Source organism: Hypanus sabinus, chromosome 9, assembly GCF_030144855.1.
Source record: "Hypanus sabinus isolate sHypSab1 chromosome 9, sHypSab1.hap1, whole genome shotgun sequence".
Taxonomy (NCBI): domain Eukaryota; kingdom Metazoa; phylum Chordata; class Chondrichthyes; order Myliobatiformes; family Dasyatidae; genus Hypanus; species Hypanus sabinus.
In genome coordinates, this window is record NC_082714.1 from 165,207,743 (window position 1) to 165,226,376 (window position 18,634).

The 18,634-nt window shown below is 45.6% G+C and overlaps 1 protein-coding gene across 1 annotated transcript in view; it reads right to left on the reverse strand.

The window, feature by feature from the left end:
* The window catches only part of LOC132400010 (potassium voltage-gated channel subfamily KQT member 2), a 99,969-nt gene that overhangs the window by 51,668 nt on the left and 29,667 nt on the right, over positions 1-18,634 (reverse strand). The window contains exons 2-3 of the mRNA XM_059981054.1: positions 4,006-4,096; positions 1,401-1,527 (exon numbers count right to left, since the gene is read on the reverse strand). Of these exons, the coding sequence (XP_059837037.1) occupies positions 1,401-1,527; positions 4,006-4,096 (218 nt within the window). The remainder of the gene's footprint in view (positions 1-1,400; positions 1,528-4,005; positions 4,097-18,634) is intronic.

Consider the following 18,634-nt stretch of genomic DNA (forward strand, 5'->3'; position numbering starts at 1 on the left):
ACCTCTTGTTCTGACTGCGATCCCACACCTTTACCCCAGCAAAACCCCCCAGACCATTTACAGACTGTCTATAATTGGGCACTGCTGAAGGATGGACAGGCTTCTCCTGGGGCAGGAATGGTTGGTCAGAGGGGATGGGTTGATTCTCACACGAGAGAAAACATCCTCTCCACATCCACTCTATCTAGGCCTTTCAATATTCAGTAGGTTTCAATTAGATTCCCCCCCACCATTCTTCTAAACTGCAGTGAGTACAGAAACAACAGCATCAGAACTCTTCACGTGTATTAACATCCGTTCCCTCCTGGAAGCATTCTTGTGAACCTCCTGTGGACACTCTAAATGGCAGCACATCTTTTCGTACATTAGGGGCCCAAATCTGCTCACAATACCCCAATGGCTTATAAAGCCTCAGCATTACACACTTGCTTTTAAATTCTAGTCCTTTCACAATGAATGCTAACATTGCATTTGCCTTCCTTACTACTGACTCAACTGGCAACCCTGTACCTCCCACATGTCTGGACCCAATCAGAGGGGACATCACCCTCAGCTCCACCCGCCCATCATGGACTGAAATGCCCAGAGCTATTTAACCAGGTGCAAGGGTTAGAGATGACTCTGATCATGTCCACAGCATTCTTAAGGGGAAGGACGTCACGGTCCACATGGGCAGGAAGGGTAACAAGGTCCTGCAGAGTGAGTTCAGGGAGTCAGGTGAGAAGGTAAATGCCAAGACCACCAGGGTTGCCACTCATGCCACATGCTAGTGAGGCCAGAGAGAGGAAGATAATGCAGTTTAACATGTGGCTAAGGAAATGGCATACATGGGTGGGCATCAGTTTTTTGAATTACAGGGAAAGGTTCAATAGGTTAGGACCTTATTCTCTGGAACATAGAAGACTGAGAGGAGATTTGAAGAAAATATACAAAATTATGAGGGGTATAGATAGCGTAAATGTCAGCAGGCACTTTCCTTTGAGGCCAGGTAAGAGGTCATGGGCTAAGCATGAAAGGTGAAAACTTTAAGGGGTTCGTGAGAGAGAGCTTACTCACTCAGAGAGTGATGCGAGTGTGGAATGAACTGACAGCAGAAGTGGTGGATATGGAATCAATGGCAACATTTAAGAGAAGTTTGCATAAGTACATGGATGGGAGGGATTTGGAGGGCTATAGTCCAGATACGGGTAGATGATAGTAGGTGGCAAAATAAGCTGCCGTGAACTAGATGGGCTGAAGGGACTGTTTTTCTGACACTAAGTGTGGTTTTGTATCTGGGATCAGTGTTGTGCCCATTGGGCGGCTGTGGATGCACCATTCACCAGGGCAGCCAGGGAAATGAGCCGGGATCACCCTGTGCCCAGAGGAGAAAAGGGGGGCAGTGGGGGGCACTCCCTCACCGATCACACAGAACGGCTTCCTTGCGAATTTCAGCCGGCCTCTCCATCCTCTGTATCGACAGCAACATCCTGCAGACCAGACCCGCACGAGGTACTCCACACCGAACACCACAATCGTGACAATCTCCTGCAGGTGGAGAGGAGGTGGTAGGGAGAGGGGGAGGGGGAGGAGGGGGGGTGGGAAGGGGGTAAGAGGATAGCAGGGGGGGGTGGGAGGGAGGGGATAACAGAGAGGGGGAGGAGGGGAGTGGGGGAGAGGGAGTGGGGGAGAGGGAGTGGGGGAGAGGGAGTGGGGGAGAGGGAGTGGGGGAGAGGGAGTGGGGGAGAGGGAGTGGGGGAGAGGGAGTGGGGGAGAGGGAGTGGGGGAGGGAGTGGGGGAGAGGGGGTGGGAAGAGAGGGGTGAAATAACACAACCCACACCACACCCAAACCCCAACCCCAGCTTTACTTTTCATCCCCTCACTGGAGAATAGGGATGGGCAGACTTTCACCCCTCCCTCAGGACTGCACATCCCAAATGTGACATTCCCTCTGTACCACCCCCTTTTTTTTTAAACAAAACTTAAAAGTTTGTTGACATCACATATACACAAGGTACAGACATTCAATATTTACAAGATAATAAGTATACTCAGATAAAAATACGGTTACTACTATCTGTAAAATAGTCAATACCCCAGCGGGAGGGCCCACTGCTTCCAGAAATTCCCCAGTACGTCTCCCTCGCCAAGGACAGCCGGGCAGGAAAAGAGGCAGGCAGTCGGCCCGGGCAGTGGATTCCACTTTCTCCTGCCTAGACCCAGGAATGGCCATTTTGGCCAGGCCCAGGAGCAATCCCACCAGGAAATCCTCCTCCACACCCTGAGCCCTTTGGTATTGCCCCACTCACAGTGTGACCCTCTCTTGGTACTGCTGCCTCAGAGTGTGACCATCTCTCAGTAATGCTCCTCCTATAGGGTGACACTCTCTTGGTTCTGCCCCCGCACCCCCCACAGCATTGCACAAGTGTTGGCAGTCATGATCTCTGCTCCACACTTCCCACGTGGAGCCGCAGTTGGACAGAACTTGAAAAAGATTTGAAGCCAAAATTGAATTGAAGAGCAGATGTGCTGGGTGACCCGAATCATTGCTGAAAATTTCAGTACAATCCAACAATGAAAATTCTGAAACCTCTTCCACCAATACAGGAGAGCTAACTGTGACCAATAACTCTAAAATGACTGATACAGTATCTCCATTTTCCTCATGCAATATTTTTAAAGTTCATGCACGCAGTTTATGTGGAGTCGGTTGCCACAGATGGGAGAGTGCCTCCAGCTGAGGGTGATTTGATCACAGTGTTTATCCCACATACTAACCTGCATGAACAGCATGCAATAGACAGAGTCTCACACAACAAATCAACCAGGTCAAAGTACTGCATTCCCAATTATAGGGAGTCTCACAGAGGGAACCTTATCGAGGTGGGCATGGACAGGGGAGATAGCCGCAGACATTTGAGGGTAGAGCAAGAGGACATTGTTTTAAGTTGAGTTGGGAAAGATATAAAGGAGTCTAAGACCACACAGAGTAATGTGTTCACCTCTTTATTTGAAGGTTGTGGAAGCTTAGAGAAGGCGCAGAGATTTACCAAGATACTGCCTGGACGAGAGCATGTTGTTTGAGGATCGGTTGAGTGAGCTTGGGCTTTGCCCTTTGGAGTGAAGGAAGAGAAGTGAGTTGATAGAGGTGCACAAGATGAGAAGAGGCATCGGGAAAGTGGAAGCCATAGACCTTTTTCTCTGGGTGGAAATAGCTAATACCAGGGAGTATAATTTAAGATTATTGGTGGAAAATGTAGGAGGGATGTCAGAGGTTGATTTATTTTTTATTGTTTAGATAGTGGTGGTTGTATGGGTGACAGAGATGGTAGTAAAGGCCAATACATCAGGAATATATTTCAGAGACTCTTGGAAAGGCATGTCAATGCAAGAAAAATGGATGCTATGTGGGAGGGAAGAGAGATTGATCTTAGTACAGGTTAAAAGGTCAGAACAACATTATGACCCAAAGGGCCTGACTATTCAATGCTCTGTTTGGCATGGACTCGGGTGGCTGAAAGGATTGTTTCCACACTGGATCTCTCTGTGACTGGGGGAATTGTTTCTACATTGGACCTCTCTGTGACGTCAGAGGGGGGAAATTGTTTCTACATGGATTGCTTCCACTTCAGATCTCTCTGTGACTGGAGGGAATGGTTTGTAAGTACAACTGCCCATGATGGAGTGATGGGACCTGACGGTGTTCGAGCCCATGAATGAAGGAGAAAGTACTCCAGAGCAGGAGGGCATTACAGACCAGGGATGGTTGGGCAGGGAGTTAATGACAATATGGAATTGTCAGTGGAATGGAAGTCTCAGTGGATCAGTATGTTTAGGGTAATGAATCTGTTGTAGATCAGCTCAAGTTTACAAAGTGTACTATAAGAGGTCTCAGACAATGTTGACTAAGCAACCCTGGCAGCGAAGGCATGCTTTTTGCTCGTCACTGCATCTGCTGATGTCCTCTTAACATCTGAAGATGGCGTGTGCTCTGGTTGCACACAGCCTGGGTGGCAGGGACTCACCAGAATATAGAGTGCTCCTTCAGAACCTTTCTCGTATTCCTTGATGGTGGAGAATACAGACAGAACCAGGCAGGAGAAGACGAGTAAAAAACTGCAAAACAAGCAAAAGTTTATAATTAACCCTTTGCAAGAAAAGCACCACACACAGGCTGGAAGCCAAGGGCGAAAATTACTCAGAAGTAACAGCTTTTCTTCTGAATCTTCTGAAGGCTGACTGTTCTTGTGTCACTCTGGGATTGACCATCACTGGGACTCCCACTGCCAAGAACAAGATAAAATGTCTGGGCCCATGCACTCTTACAAGTCAACCACACTAAATTTTGCTTGTGCACAAGGCGAACGGCGTAGCCCCGTCACCCACACCGTTCTGACATCTGAACAGAAAACTGCTATTTTTATACAGAATTGGCCTATCAGTTGCAGATATTAACCATTTGTTAAAATATGTATGTTTGAATTCCTCTGCTATTAAAAGTCAATAAAAACTACAAATGGATGGTTTTTTGACGTTAGTAAAGCAATTGTCCATTAGTTGGCATGTGTGCCTTGGATTGCTATTTTTTGCTTTGCAAAGGAAAGCTAAGCTGTCTGCAGTCTATCCTTGCCCAGATATCATGTTAACCCTTGCCTTACTGCTACATGTGCACCACCACAGCAAACCCAATTAGCATATACAGTACAGAAACACAAGTCTGTGCTAAACATCAACCTCCCATTTACATCAACCCACTTTATTCTCCCCAACTTCCAACTCCCCCCCGTTTCCACCACCTACACACACACCAGTGACAATTTGCAGTGGACAATTAACCTACTGGCTTGCACATCTTTGGTCTGTAGGAGGAACCCAGAGTATCCGGGGAAGATCAAGCGGTCACAGGGAGAACGTGCAAGCTTCGCACAATGTCCAAACCCAAGTTCCTGGACATGTGATGCCCCAGCACATCCCACTGCACCACAGTGCCATCCCTCCAGTGACAATCCCATTTTGAATTTCCTTCCTTGGGAACCACTCCATGGCCTCAATGAGCACTCTCCATGACCTCTTCCAGACCTACAACCCTCCCATCACTCCCTCCTCTAATCCCAGCCTCTTGCAGATCTCCACAACTTCATGTCTTACCACTAATGGCCATGTCTTCAAATGATTGGGCCCTAAGCTCTGGATTTCACTCCCTAAACTTTGCCACTAGCCTTTAAGATGCTCCTTAAAAAAACACCTTTTTAAAATCAAGGCTTTGGTCATTTGACACTAAATTTCTTTATGTCAGTATCTAAGTTTATTTAATAAAGTCCTTGCAAAGTCCCTGGGATGGTCAATGCAGCACTCCACTGATAGGGGGTTAGTTTTTGAACTAATCCTGGCAACAGGAGATCATGAATTAGCCATTGCCTCAGACTGAGAAAACACTGGACAGTGGAACAAGGTCTAGGGTCTAGTGGAAGATTGTGCAAAAGGAAAACATGATCAAAATATTGCCAGCGCTCTCACCCACTTGCTCCCCAATTCACAATTCCACAATTTTCTCCCCATATCCCTCAGTCGCACTCACCCATCCTTCTCCCTCCATCCCTTTCTAACCTCCAACAATCCAATGACATTGCTCAGTCCAGTAGATTAGCTGAACTGGTGTTTTTAGACAAAGGTCCTTGATGACTTTATACATCCCTCTAAGGCCATCCTCATTCACTTACGTTCCAATGAACATAAACCTAACCTCTCCCTATAACTCAGGCTCGAGTCCTGGTAACATCCTCAAAACAGGCTGCAGAGGTTTGTAAGTTCAACCAGCTCCCTCCCCACCATCAAGAACATTTTCAAAAAGCGATGCCTCAGAAAGGCAACATTCATCTTGCAGGACCCTTATCACCAGCCCATGGTCCTGTCTCATTCCTACTATCACACAGCAAGTACAAGTGCCTGAACAAGCTTCTTCCCTTCTGCCACCAGATTTCTTAACAGTCCATGAATACGACCTCACTATTCCTCTCTCTATTTACTGATTGTAAGCTTTAGTCATTTTATAATGTCTTTCACTATACTGCTGCAATAAAGCAACTGATTTCACAATATATATTAGTAATAAATGTAACACCTGATGAATTGATCTGTATGGAGAGCATGCAAAACAAAGCTTTTCCACTGTACCTCAGTACTTAAGATAATAATAAACTAATTATTTCGCATTTCAATCTAACAGCAACCACACAGACGGTGTCTGAAAAACACAAAGAAAGGTTACTTGGACAAAGAAATAAACTAAACCAAACATTGGTGTGGATAGTGTAGAAAACCAGCAAGGGATACAACAGAATATAGATCAGATTCAGATATGGGCAGAGAAATGGCAGATGGAGTTTAAACCAGCCTAATGTAAAGGGTTGTACTTTGGTCCAATACCAGAGAGCATGGTGAGAGGGAATCATTGTAAAGGAGATGTGTGGGACGAGTTTATTTTACACAGCGAGTGGAGGGTTGCCGAAATGCACAGCAGCTGGTAGCTGATACATTAGGCACTTGTAAGAGACATTTTGATAGGCTCGTGAATGTGAGGAAAGTGAAGGGATATGGACATTGGGTGGCAAAAGGGATTAGTTTAGGCAGCCATTTGATCACATTGTGGGCCTAAGGGCCAGTTCCTGTGCAGTACTGTTCTGTGCTCTGAACTCCTCACTGCTGAATAAAATAAAATGCTAAGGCATTACAGGGAAGATACTGACATGGATAGAGGAATGGCTGACAGGCAGGAGGCAGCAAGTGGGAATAAACGGGGCCTTTTCAGTCTGGCTGCCGCTGACTAGTGGTGTTCCTCAGGGTCAGTATTGGGACTGCTTTTCACATTGTTTGTCATTGATTTGGATAATGGAATTGATGGTTTTGTGGCAAAGTTCGTAGATGATATGAAGACAGGTGGAGGGGTAGGTAGTGCCAAGAAAGCAATGTGATTGCAGAAGGACTTAAACAAATTGAAAGAATGGGCAGAAAAGTGGCAGATGGAATACAGTGTTGGGAAATGTATGATAATGAATTTTGGTAAAAGGAGAAATAGTGCAGACTATTATCTAAATGGGGAGAAGGTTCAAACATCAGTGGTGCATGGTAACTTAGGAGTCCTCGTGCAAGACTCTCATAAGGTTAATTTACAGGCTGAGTCTGTGGTAAAGAAGGCAAATGCAATGCTGGCATTTATTTTAAGGAGAAAATAAGAGCAAGGAGATAATGCTGAGCCTTTATAAAACACTAGTCAGACTGTACTTGGTGCATTGTCAACAGTTACGGGTCCCATATCTCAGAAAGGATGTGCTGTCATTGGAGTGAGTCCTAAGGCAAGGATGATTCCAGGGATGAAGGGGGTAACATATGAGGAGCGTTTGACAACTCTGGGCCTGTACTCACTGGAATTTAGAAGAATGCAGGGGGATCTCATTGAAACCTACTGAATGTTGAAAGGACAAGATAGGGTGGATGTGGAGAGGATGTTTCCCATGGTGGGGGTATCCAGAACTAGAGGGCACAGTCTCAAAATTCAGGGGCAGCCCTTTAGAACAGAGGTAAGGAGGAATATTTTAGCCAGAGAGTAATAAATCTGTGGAATGCTCTGCCACAGATAGCGGGGGATGCCAAGTCAGTGCATATATTTAAGGCAGAAGTTGATAGTTTCCTGATCGGTCAGGCATCAAAGGATATGGCGAGAAGGCAGGTGCGTGGGGTTGAGTGGGATCCGGGATCAGCCGTGATGTAATGACGGAGTACACTCCGTGGGCTGAATACCCTAATTCTGACCCTATGTCTTATGAACCAGTACATGGAAGCTGTTGAAATCACAAAGATTTCAAAGGTGACCTTGGCACAGAAGTTTCTTCTGTTGGTTAACCTGACTCCAGTGACCTGTAACACTAACAGTGCTGCACAGCTCCCTATAGATTAGGCATCTGTGACCGAAAGGCTTGAATTATCAGTGCTGATGGAGCTGTCTATAGAGGTACCAAAATGAGATGGCTTCATTTATATTTAAAGCGAAACAATATCTTGGTTGCAGAATCTATTCCTCGTTAAATATTCATCTCATTCCTCCTATTTCTTTTGTAACGTGGCTTCCTCAAGTTCTGAACGTGCTCGACAATAATTGCATACTTCCACTTGCTGACACATCATCCTCAACATTACCGCAGACAACAGGCTCGCTGGTAGGGTCACAAGAAACATCACAATCAGGCAACTAAATTTACATGACGGTGTCCAAGTCAATGCTAAGCATTCGCTCAGAAAAAGGGTCACCTGTCCAAAACACTGAGTAGATTCTCTTTCCACAGATGCTGCTTGATTGGCTGAGACTTTTCCAGCATTTCTATCACTGTTACAAAATATTCATGCAGCACTGGGTTGATGTGCAGTGTCAGGACAGTGCAGGGGTGGGCTTCATTCTGTGTCTGAGCCCAGGAGTGTGTGATGGGATGGTGGAGGGAGCTTCACTGTGTCTAATCTCATCCTGGGAGTGTATGATAGGATGGTGTAGAGGGAGCTTCACTGTATCTGACCCTGGTAGTGTTTGATAGGACAGTATGGAGAGAACTTCATTCTGTGTCTAGAGTATTTTTTCCATTAATTTTAGTTTTCTTTATTTACAATTATTTTTAATTTATGGCTCCAGTGAAACCCCTCCCCCAACCCGACTGACACACATATACACACACACTCACTCACTCTCTGGGACTCCACTTTGACATCCCCTCCTCTCTCCCCACTGCCCGGAACCCAGCTCTAATGATCCATCTGCCCACACTAAGTTCTTGCTCCTGGTCTCCCAGACCTTTACCTAGAAGTCAAACCTCCAATGTGAATACTTCCACTCCCTCAACCACCCAACCTACCAAATTATTCTGACCCTCCCTGTTTATTTTAGGATACCAGCACCCAGAATTCTCTGAAGCACCCCCTTGTATTCTAGAACAGTGCCTCCTTGCGAGCTTCTCATACTGGATCGATTCATCACACTTATCACAATCGTTCTACTCTTTCAAATTTTCACTGGCTCGATTATTCTCCATCCCTGGGCAAGAATCAGAATCACTGACATATGTTGTGAAATTTGTTGTTTTGTGACAGCATTACAGTGCAGTACTATGTTACAAGAAGAAATATATATTTTTTAAAAAAGAAATGAGTAGCACAAATAGAAAGCAGAATACTGAGGTAATGTTCATGGGTCCATGGAACATTCAGATATCTGATGGTGGAGGGGAAGAAGCTGTTCCTAAAACATTGAGTGTGTGTCCTCAGACTCCTTCAGCTCTTCCCTGATGGTGGCAATGAGAAGAGGACATCTCCAGTGTGGTGAAGGTCCTTAATGATGGATACCACTTCCTTGAGGCTTCACATTTAGAAGATGTCCTCAAAGCTGGAGAGACCCATGTTGGAATCAGATAAGTTTACAACTTTCTACATCTTTTTCTGAACCTGTGCATAAGCTCCTTCATATCAGATAGTGCTGCAACCAGGCAGAATGGTACATGTCAAGAAACTTGCTGGAGACTTCAGTGACACATCAAATCTCCTCAAAGTCCCAATGAGATATAACCGCTGGTGTGTCTTCATAATTGCATCAATATGCTAGGCCTAGGATAGATCTTCAGAGACTCCCAGGAACTTGAAGCTGCTCACCCTTTCTACCACTGACTCTCAATGAGGACTGTGTGCTCCCCTGATTTCCCCTTCCTGAAGTCCACAACTAACTTCTTTGCCTTGTTAATGCTGAGTGCAAGATTATTGCTGTGTGCACTTATCACACCCGTATTTTTCCAATTCTTGACTTCTCACTTCATCTGTGGTTCAAACTCTCGCCTAAAACAGCTTGAAACTGAATGCAAATGAACTTGAGTGACTCACAGCCGATGCAGTGTTATCATTTCCATGGTACCAGGTGCGGAGTGAGCAGGGCTACATTAGACCTTTCTAACTGGTGACTTTTAATGGGGTTGGTTACTTATTATGTAGGAATAAACACGACACACCAAAAGTTAGATGCAGGGAACTAAAGCTCTCTGTGTAATTAATCTAACCCTGAATTAACCATCTCCTTCCTCTGTACTTTGGGCTCTGTTTAACCGTAATGAGTTCACTATTCACTCGCCCTGTGGGATAGCTCTCCAAACATTAATTAGCTCATTGAACGAAATCCTAATGAGCTGTTGGTCACCACTGAAGCTCCGCCCACATCCCAGTGTTTCTGAGGCTCCAACGTACCCAGGGCTCTGCTACCAACTGTCTCTTTCCTCTATGTCTCTGTCCCACCTTCCCCTTCTCCCTCTCCATCAAGATAGAAACACTTGGAGTTAATCCTGCAATTAACAGCAGTCACTCAGGATATGTTGGATTAAACAGTTATAGATTCACAGATATACAGTATTCAGCACAAAAGCCATTCAGGCCATCTAGCTCATTCATTTGGGGAGGTGGGCCGTTGTACTCCGCACAATGCTCTACTGTGGCACTGTAAGATTGGAGTTCAATTCCCACTGTTGTCCGTAAAGAGTACATACGTTCTCCTCGTGACTGTGTGGGTTTCCTCCAGGTGCTCCAGTTTACCACACATTCCAAAGATGTACGTTTAGGGAAAGTAAGGTGCTGACATGCTATGTCAGCACTGGAAGCTGTTTTGATTTTAACACATTTCACTGTATGTTTCAACATACGTGACAAAGATCAATTTTAATCTTCACTGGTAATATCATGATGATAAGACGATGTTTCCTGGTGAGACGCTTGTGCTAAACAGTAAAACCAAAACTCGAGAGAGAACAACACACACAAAATGCTGGTGGAACACAGCAGGCCAGGCAGCGTCTATAAGGAGAAGCACTATCGACGCTGCAGGCTGAGACCCGTTGTCAGGACACTAGAGAGAGAGCTGGGTGTTCTCACCACAGCAGATCAGATCCAAATTCTGCTGTCCTGCTACAGTGTCACCAATGGGGGAAGATAATTACACAGGGAAAGGAGGAAGAAGGCTCCTAGAGCATCCCCATCCTCAATGTAAGACCTTGCACCACATTTAACTAGAAATTCTGATTGGATGATTACCCTCACTATCCCCTGCTATCCTCATTGTCACAGACGCCAAAATTCACCCTATTCCATTCTCTGTTGAGTACAACAAGGGCCATGGGAACACGGAACATAGCACACTACAGCACAGTACAGATTCTAAGCCCCTCCCTTTTACTCTCTGTATATCCATGACTGTGTTGCCGCCCACTGCTCCAATCTGCTAATTAAATTTGCTGATAACACTATACTGATTGGCCTAATCTCAAATAATAATGAGACAACCTGCAGAGAAGAAGTCATCACCCTGACACAGTGGTGTCAAGAAAACAATCTCTCCCTCAAAGTCGCAAAAACAAAGGAGCTGGTTGTGGGGTACAGAAGGAATAGAGACAGACTAACCCCTATAGACATCAATGGATCTGGGATTGAGTAGGTGAACAGCTTTGAGTTTCTCAGCATAAACATCACCAAGGATCTCACCAGGTCTGTACACAACAGCGCCTCTTTCACCTCAGACGGTTGAAGTTTGGCACGGAGCCCCAAATCCTAAGGACTTTCAACAGGGGCACAATTGAGAGCATCCTGACTGGCTGCATCACTGCCTGGTATGGGAACTGTACTTCCCTCAATCACAGGACTCTGCAGAGAGTGGTGCAGACAGCCCAGCGCATCTGTAGATATGAACTTCCCATGATTCAGGACACTTACAAGGACAGGTGTGTAAAAAGGGCCTGAAAGATAATTGGGGACCCAAGTCACCCCAACCACTAACTGTTCCAGCTGCTACCATCCAGGAAACGGTACCACAGCATAAAAGCCAGGACCAGCAGGCTCCGGGACAGCTTCTTCCACCAGGCCATCTGACTGATTAATTCACGCTGATGCAACTGTTTTTCTATGATATATTGACTGTCCTGATGTATATAATATTTATTATAAAGTACTATAATTGCACATTTAGATGGAGACATAATGTAAAGATTTTTACTCCTCGTGTACACAAAGGATGTAAGTAATAAAGTTAATTCAATTCAATGTTGTGCTGACCATTTAACCAACTCTAAGATCAATCTAAACTTTTCCTCCCATATAGCTCAATAACAAACAAGAGAAAATCTGCAGATGTTGGAAATCCAAGCAACACACACAAAATGCTGGAAGCACTCAGCAGGCCAGGCAGCATCTATGGAAAATGAGTACAGTCAACATTTTGGTCAGAGACCCTTCAGCAGGAGTTCCTCAACTTTTTGTGTGTTGTTTCCATATTCCCCTCTATTTTCCTATCATACATGTGTCTATCCGATGAGACCCAAATCCAGGAGATAGGACAGAGATGGAATTCAAATTACCCCTTTATTCACCCACATATAAATCTCAAAACTCAACTGTACATCCCAAAGCACAACTTTTTAAATACTCTATCCAAAGAACATTCAAGATTTCGATTGGAACAATGATCAATTAGTGAAAGTCAGCCTGGGACTGGTTGTCAACTGTGTTAACTGTTGGTGTTAATTGTTTTGGCTCACCGTAACAAAGAGACCCTTAAATATCTCTAATGTACCTCTTCTACCACCATTCCTCGCAGGGTGACATGCCCCCCATATTTTCCTCCAATCACCTTAAAATTAAGCCTTCCTTATATTAGCCATTTCCACCTTCGAAAAAGTCTGGCTATCTACTCAATCTATGCGTCTTATTATCTTGTATACCTCTATCAACTAGCTCTGCCTCGAACCAAGTTTCTTCTCAGATTACAGAGATATGTGGATTGGTAGTTAACTGATCACTGCATTGGCTGGATATTAAACAGTTCTAGTGCAGGTACAACACTGGTATTTGTGGAAAATTGACCAAGCGCATCCTGTTCAAGAGAAACAGGACCAATCCAATTAATCACCGCGTAAACACGAGGAAATCTGCAGATGCTGGAAATTCAAGCAACACACACAAAATGCTGGTGGAACGCAGCAGGTCAGGCAGCATTTATAGGGAAAAGCACTGTCGACATTTCGGGCTGAGACCCTCCGTCAGGACCAACTGGAAGGAAGAGATTTGAAAGTGGTAGGGGAAGGGGAAAATGCGAAATGATAGGAGAAGACAGGAGGGGGTGGGGTGAAGCTGAGAGCTGGAAAGGTGATTGGCAAAAGGGATACAGAGCTGGAGAAGGGAAAGGATCATGGGATGGGAGGCCTAGGGAGAAAGGGGGAGGGGAGCACAAGAGGGAGATCGAGAACAGGCAGTGAGGGGTAGAAAGAGAGGAAAAAAAGAAGGGGGGGAGAAGCTAAATATATCAGGGATGGGGTAAGAAGGGGAGGAGGAGCATTAATGGAAGTTAGAGAAGTCAATGTTCATGCCATCAGGTTGGAGGCTACCCAGCCGGTATATAAGGTTTTGTTCCTCCAACCTGAGTGTGGTTTCATCTTGACAGTAGAGGATAGACATATCAGAAAGGGAATGGGACTTGGAATTAAAATGTGTGGCCACTGGGAGATCTTGCTTTCTCCAGTGGACAGAGCACAGGTGTTCAGCGAAACGGTCTCCCAGTCTGCGTCGGGTCTCACCAATATATAAAGGGCCACACTGGGAGCACCGAACACAGTATACCACACCAGCCGACTCACAGGTGAAGTGTTGCCTCACCTGGAAGGACCTGGAATCACCACGTAAATCAGTCTCTGCTCAATCAGTGATGGAAGTTGCCATTCATAATGCTACCAGATGGCACTTCCTCATAGGCTGGCTGCCCGCCATCATCCAGCCTGGGTTTTAGCAGAACCACTTGTATTCACACCTCACCACAGCCCTGGTCCTAACACAGACCACAGAGCTGAACTCCAGACAGGTACCGAGAGTGACAGCACTTGACCAAGTGTGGCATCAAGGTGCCCCGATAAAACCGAATTCAGTGGGCATCAATGTTCCAGTGGTTAGAGTCATCAGTTTACTCCATATTCCAAAGACATACAGGTTGGGGCTAGTAAGTTGGCATCGGATGTATCACGACACTTGTGGGCTAACCCCAACACAGCTCAGACTGTGTTGGCTGTTGACACAAATGACACATTTCACTGTATGTTTTGATGTTTCGATATACATGTGACAAAAAGCTAATCTTTCCTCAAGGGAAGATGGTCACAGTGGTTGTACGTCAGACATCCCAGGCCCAGGACATCTCTGCAGGAGTTCCTCAAGGTAACATACTCAGCACAACCACTTTCAGCTGTATCTCCTTCCGTCATGAGGTCAGAAGAGGGGAAGTTCACAGATGACTGCATACTCTTCAGTTCCACTGGCAGCTCCTCAGTCAATGAAGTAGCTCACACCTGAATGTAACAGGACCTGGACATCAACAGGCATGGGATGATCAATGAATAGTGTCAGCCACAAAAGTACTAGGCAATGCCCATCACCAAACAAGTGAATCAAACCACCTACACATAACTTTCAATGCCATCATCAATGTCATAGGGATCACCATTGGTCATGAAATGAGGGGTACGGAGAGGGCACATATAAGCAGGCTTTTTTCCAGTGAGGTTAGGTGTGACCAGAGCTAGAGGTCATGGGTTAAAATTAAAAGCTGAAATGTTTTTGGGGAACCCGAGGAGGAACTTCTTCACTCAGAGGGTAGCAGAAGTGGTGGATGCAGGTTTGATTTCAACATTTCAGAGAAGTTTGGATCAGTACATAGATGGTAGGAGTATGTAGGATTATGGTCTGAGTGCAAGTCACTGGGACCAGGCAGAAACTATGCCTGCTTCTGTGCTGTAATGCTCCATGCCTCCAGGACCAGCCACATAAGAGACATGAGAAGAACAGGTCAAAGAATGGGTATCCTGGGAGGAGTGACTCACCTCCTGACATCCCAAGGCCTTTTCATCATCTACATAGGTCAAGTAAGGAATGTAATGGAACACTCTCCACTTACCTGGGTGAGTGCAACTCCAACATCTCAGGAATCTTAACGCTATCCAAGGCAGAGCAGCCCACTCAGTCAGCACTCCATCCATCCCTCCATCACTAGTACATGGGATATGCCATGTACAAATATGAGGGGGAAGGGACAAAGTCCAGGAGTCAGAGTCAAACAGCACAGAGACAGCCTCTACAGCCCAAATTTTCCATCTAAATACTTTTCCATCTAAAGTATAGAAGTGCGAGACCATTCAGCCTATTGTGACATTTCATCTCAGCATCACTTTCCTGACCGACTGCATCCATCCCTTTAATACCAAGAATCTACTGCCCTCGCTTGCATATATTCAGTGACCAAGTCTCCACTGCCCTTCCAGAGATCCACCACCCTGTGGGTGAACAATTCCTCTCAGTCTGAATAGTTCCTTACTCTAGGATTGTGATCCCTGCTTTCAAGACACCCCAGTCAGGGAAGCCATTAACTCCGTATTTTCCCTCTTCCAGAATCAGAGAATGGCCTCAAGACTGACCCAGGAATGGGAGAGGCTGAGAGTGTGACAACAGAACTGTCCTGAGACCAAGTATCCAGGAGCACCAGGGCTGCCTGCCTGTGAAGAGGACCACTTAGTCTGAGTGAGCTTCAGTGGAAGGCTGGAACATCAAGCACGGTCTCTACATGTAGACAGATCTCACTCTGGAGCAAACAGAAGGGTGCACATCCTTCAAGTTACCATGCAAGTTGATAGAGTTGTTAAGAGGATGTACGGCATGCTAGCCTTTGGGGAATTGAGTTCAAGAGCCATGAGGTAATGGCTCCGACCACATGGAGAATTGTGTTCAGTTCTCATTATCAGAAGGATGTGAAAGCTTTACAAGGTGCAGAGCATGTCTCAAAAGGATAGGTTGACTGAACTATAGCTCATCTCTTTGGGACAACATTCATGGACTCGGGCACTTGAACTACATACCTTTTGTGTGGCTTAAGGAAATAAGCACAAAATGCTGGAGGAACTCAGCAGGTCAGGCAGCATCTATGGAAAAGAGTAAACAGTTGATGTTTTAGACAAAATCCTTCAAAGTCCCGATGAAGGGTCTCGTCTGAAAGGTTAACTGTTTACTCTTTTCCATAGATACTACCCTGGCCCATGTCCAGCATTTTGAGTGTTTTACATTGATTTCCAGCATCTGCATTACATTAGCAAATGTAAGTAACATTAGCAAATTTGCCGATGACACAAAGCTGGGTGGCAGTGTGAAATGTCAGGAAGATGTTATGAGAATGCAGGCTGACTTGGACAGGTTGGGTAAGTGGGCAAATGTATGGCAGATGCAGTTTGATGTGGATAAATGTGAGGTTATCCACTTTGGTGGCAAGAACAGGAAGGCAGATTACTATCTAAATGGAGTCAAGTTAGGAAAAGGGGAAGTACAATGACATCTGGGTGTTCTTGTACATCAGTCAATGAAAGCAAGCATGCAGGTACAGCAGGCAGTGAAGAAAGCTAATGGCATGCTGGCCTTTATAACAAGAGGAATTGAGTATAGGAGTAAAGAGGTCCTTCTGCAGCTGTACAGGGCACTGGTGAGACCCCACCTGGAGTATTATGTGCCGTTTTGGTCTCCAAATTTGAGGAAAGACATTCTTGCTATTGAGGGAGTGCAGCGTAGGTTCACAAGGTTAACTCCCGGAATGGCAGGACTGTCATATGTTGAAAGATTGGAGCAACTGGGCTTGTATGCACTGCAATTTAGAAGGATGAGAGGGGATCTGATTGAAACATGTAAGGTTATTAAGGAATTGGACACACTGGAGGCAGGAAGCAGGATGGGTGAGTCCAGAACTAGAGGCCACAGTTTAAGAATAAGGGGTAGGCCATTTCGAATAGAGATGCGGAAAAACTTTTTCACCCAGAGAGTGGTGGATATGTGGAATGCTCTGCCCCAGAAGGCAGTGGAGGCCAAGCCTCTGGATACATTCAAGAGAGAGTTAGGTGGAGCTCTTATAGATAGCAGGGTCAAGGGATATGGGGAGAGGGTAGGAACGGGGTACTGATTGTGTATGATCAGACATGATCACAGTGAATGGCGGTGCTGGCTAGAAGGGCTGAATGGCCTACTCTTGCACCTATTGTCTATTGCAGATATTCTCTTATATGCTTACTTGCTCTCTTCTACTCTATGTGCTACATGTGCCTTGGCTGTGTGTGACAGCTGGTACTGCGTCTTTCACCTTGGCCCCAGAGCAACACTTTCATTTCACTGTATTCACGGGTATTTGTGTATGGCTGAAAGATAATTAAACAAACTTGAGCGAGGGAGGATGATCGTGAACTTGATCAAGTGTAAAGGATGATAAGAGGCAGAGATAGAGTGAACAGCCAGAGACTTTTTACCCCAAGGGTTGAAATGGTAATAAGGTGGGGCAAAATTTTAAGGTCATTGAAGTATAGGGGGATGTCAGAATTAAGTTCTTTACACAGAGAGGTGGGTGCATGGAATACTCTGCCAGGGGTAGTGGTAGAGGCAGATACATTTGGGACATGCAACAGATGACAGAAAAATGGAGGGCTCTGTTGGAGGGGAGGGTTTGTTTAATGTTGAAATAGGTTAAAAGGTCGGCACAACATCATGGCCGAAGGGTCTGTATTGTTTTGTAGTGTTCTATGTTCTGGGAAAGAGTAAATGATGGATAGGATAGAAGAGGAAGAGACTAGTTTCACTGTTGGTCAGTAGGTATGATCCCATCCCCACTGACCCCACCCATGGTTACAGTTGATGTTGGTAGTGTGGCAGCCAGGAAGGGGAAGGAAAAAGAGTAAAGCACAAAACTTGTGGAACTGCTCAGATGTATAAAATTAACATATCAGACCACAGTATCTGATGAATCCTGGATGGATTCTGCCTGATGTGGTTTTGATGCAAATGGCTGCATGCCAGGAGCCTACATGAGTTTACTACCAGCTCCTGTGGTCAGTGCACTCCATGCCCTAATACATGGTAGGTCTCAAGGGCATCACCACGGGAAACCTTCGTCTTAGCACAAACACACCAAGGACTGAATGTACAACCGTGGGTGCAGAACACACACAGCAGTGGCTTCTGCCTCAGCTCACACCTGTCCAAACTAAAGGAGGTAAGTGGGTTTACAGAATATACATGCGGTTCCTCTACTCTGCACTCTACTGCTGCAACCATTAGGAGTTGCTGAACAGGAAAAAAATTCTAAGAAAAGAAAGAATGAAATTCATGACCTTTAGGTTATTTCTGGAAATGAATCTCATTATGGCTCACCATGCCTTCCAGACAATGGACTCTTACTGTCGGACAGCAAGAAAAACAGCAGCCATCGCCACACAGCAATGTATTAAAGCACTGCTATAGAGCAAGGGATCATGGGAATTAGCCTGGGTCAATGCCCAGTGAAACTCAAGGCATCCACTCTCCAATGGAAGGTTCCATTTACTGGCTTCTCCTATCCCAAGACATCCCCACGGTGTGTCTCCCCCCCCTCAAAAGACATCCCCCACAGTGTGATCCTCCCTCAGCAAAGTCATCCCCAACGTGACCCACCCTCAGAACCAGCCCCTTCACAGTCTGACCCTCCCTCAGTACTGTCCCTCCCACAGTGTTTAGGGACACTTAGTGGGGAAAAACTATTCAGAA